This window comes from Penaeus monodon, chromosome 15 (assembly GCF_015228065.2).
Source record: "Penaeus monodon isolate SGIC_2016 chromosome 15, NSTDA_Pmon_1, whole genome shotgun sequence".
Taxonomy (NCBI): domain Eukaryota; kingdom Metazoa; phylum Arthropoda; class Malacostraca; order Decapoda; family Penaeidae; genus Penaeus; species Penaeus monodon.
The window spans coordinates 15,505,479-15,505,798 of record NC_051400.1 but is presented as its reverse complement, the minus strand read 5'-3'; the positions used below and the strand labels follow the sequence as shown (position 1 = coordinate 15,505,798).

Here is a 320-nt window from a genome sequence, read left to right as displayed (position 1 = left end):
GAATGGTTAAAGCGATTTGCAAATTTGAATCAACACATGTAAGTATTTGGGTGTACTTTAATTCCATTATTCTTTCAGTGAGCAACTTGGCTGAACTTGGAACTTATGCTGGGAACGACTGTATTGTTGCTTTTGCACGCCTTCATGAAGTTAACATTGTAATTCATCAACTAAATGCTCCCCTTTGGCAGGTAAGGGGAATGAACATATATTGGGTGCAAATTTGTGTAGATATCAATTTGTATGTATATGCATGGTGGGTGAGGGTGTGAGAGTGGAAGGGAATGGCGGTGTTAAGACCGTGAGTGTGGGTATGTGTG

General features: G+C 40.3%; 1 protein-coding gene across 1 annotated transcript in view; it reads left to right on the top strand.

Moving 5' to 3' along the window:
* LOC119581780 (OTU domain-containing protein 3-like) overlaps positions 1–320 on the top strand; it is a gene marked incomplete in the record, with an annotated part of 62,630 nt that overhangs the window by 58,958 nt on the left and 3,352 nt on the right. Inside the window, 1 exon segment of the mRNA XM_037929910.1 lies at positions 79–196. Coding sequence (XP_037785838.1) covers positions 79–196 — 118 coding nt within the window.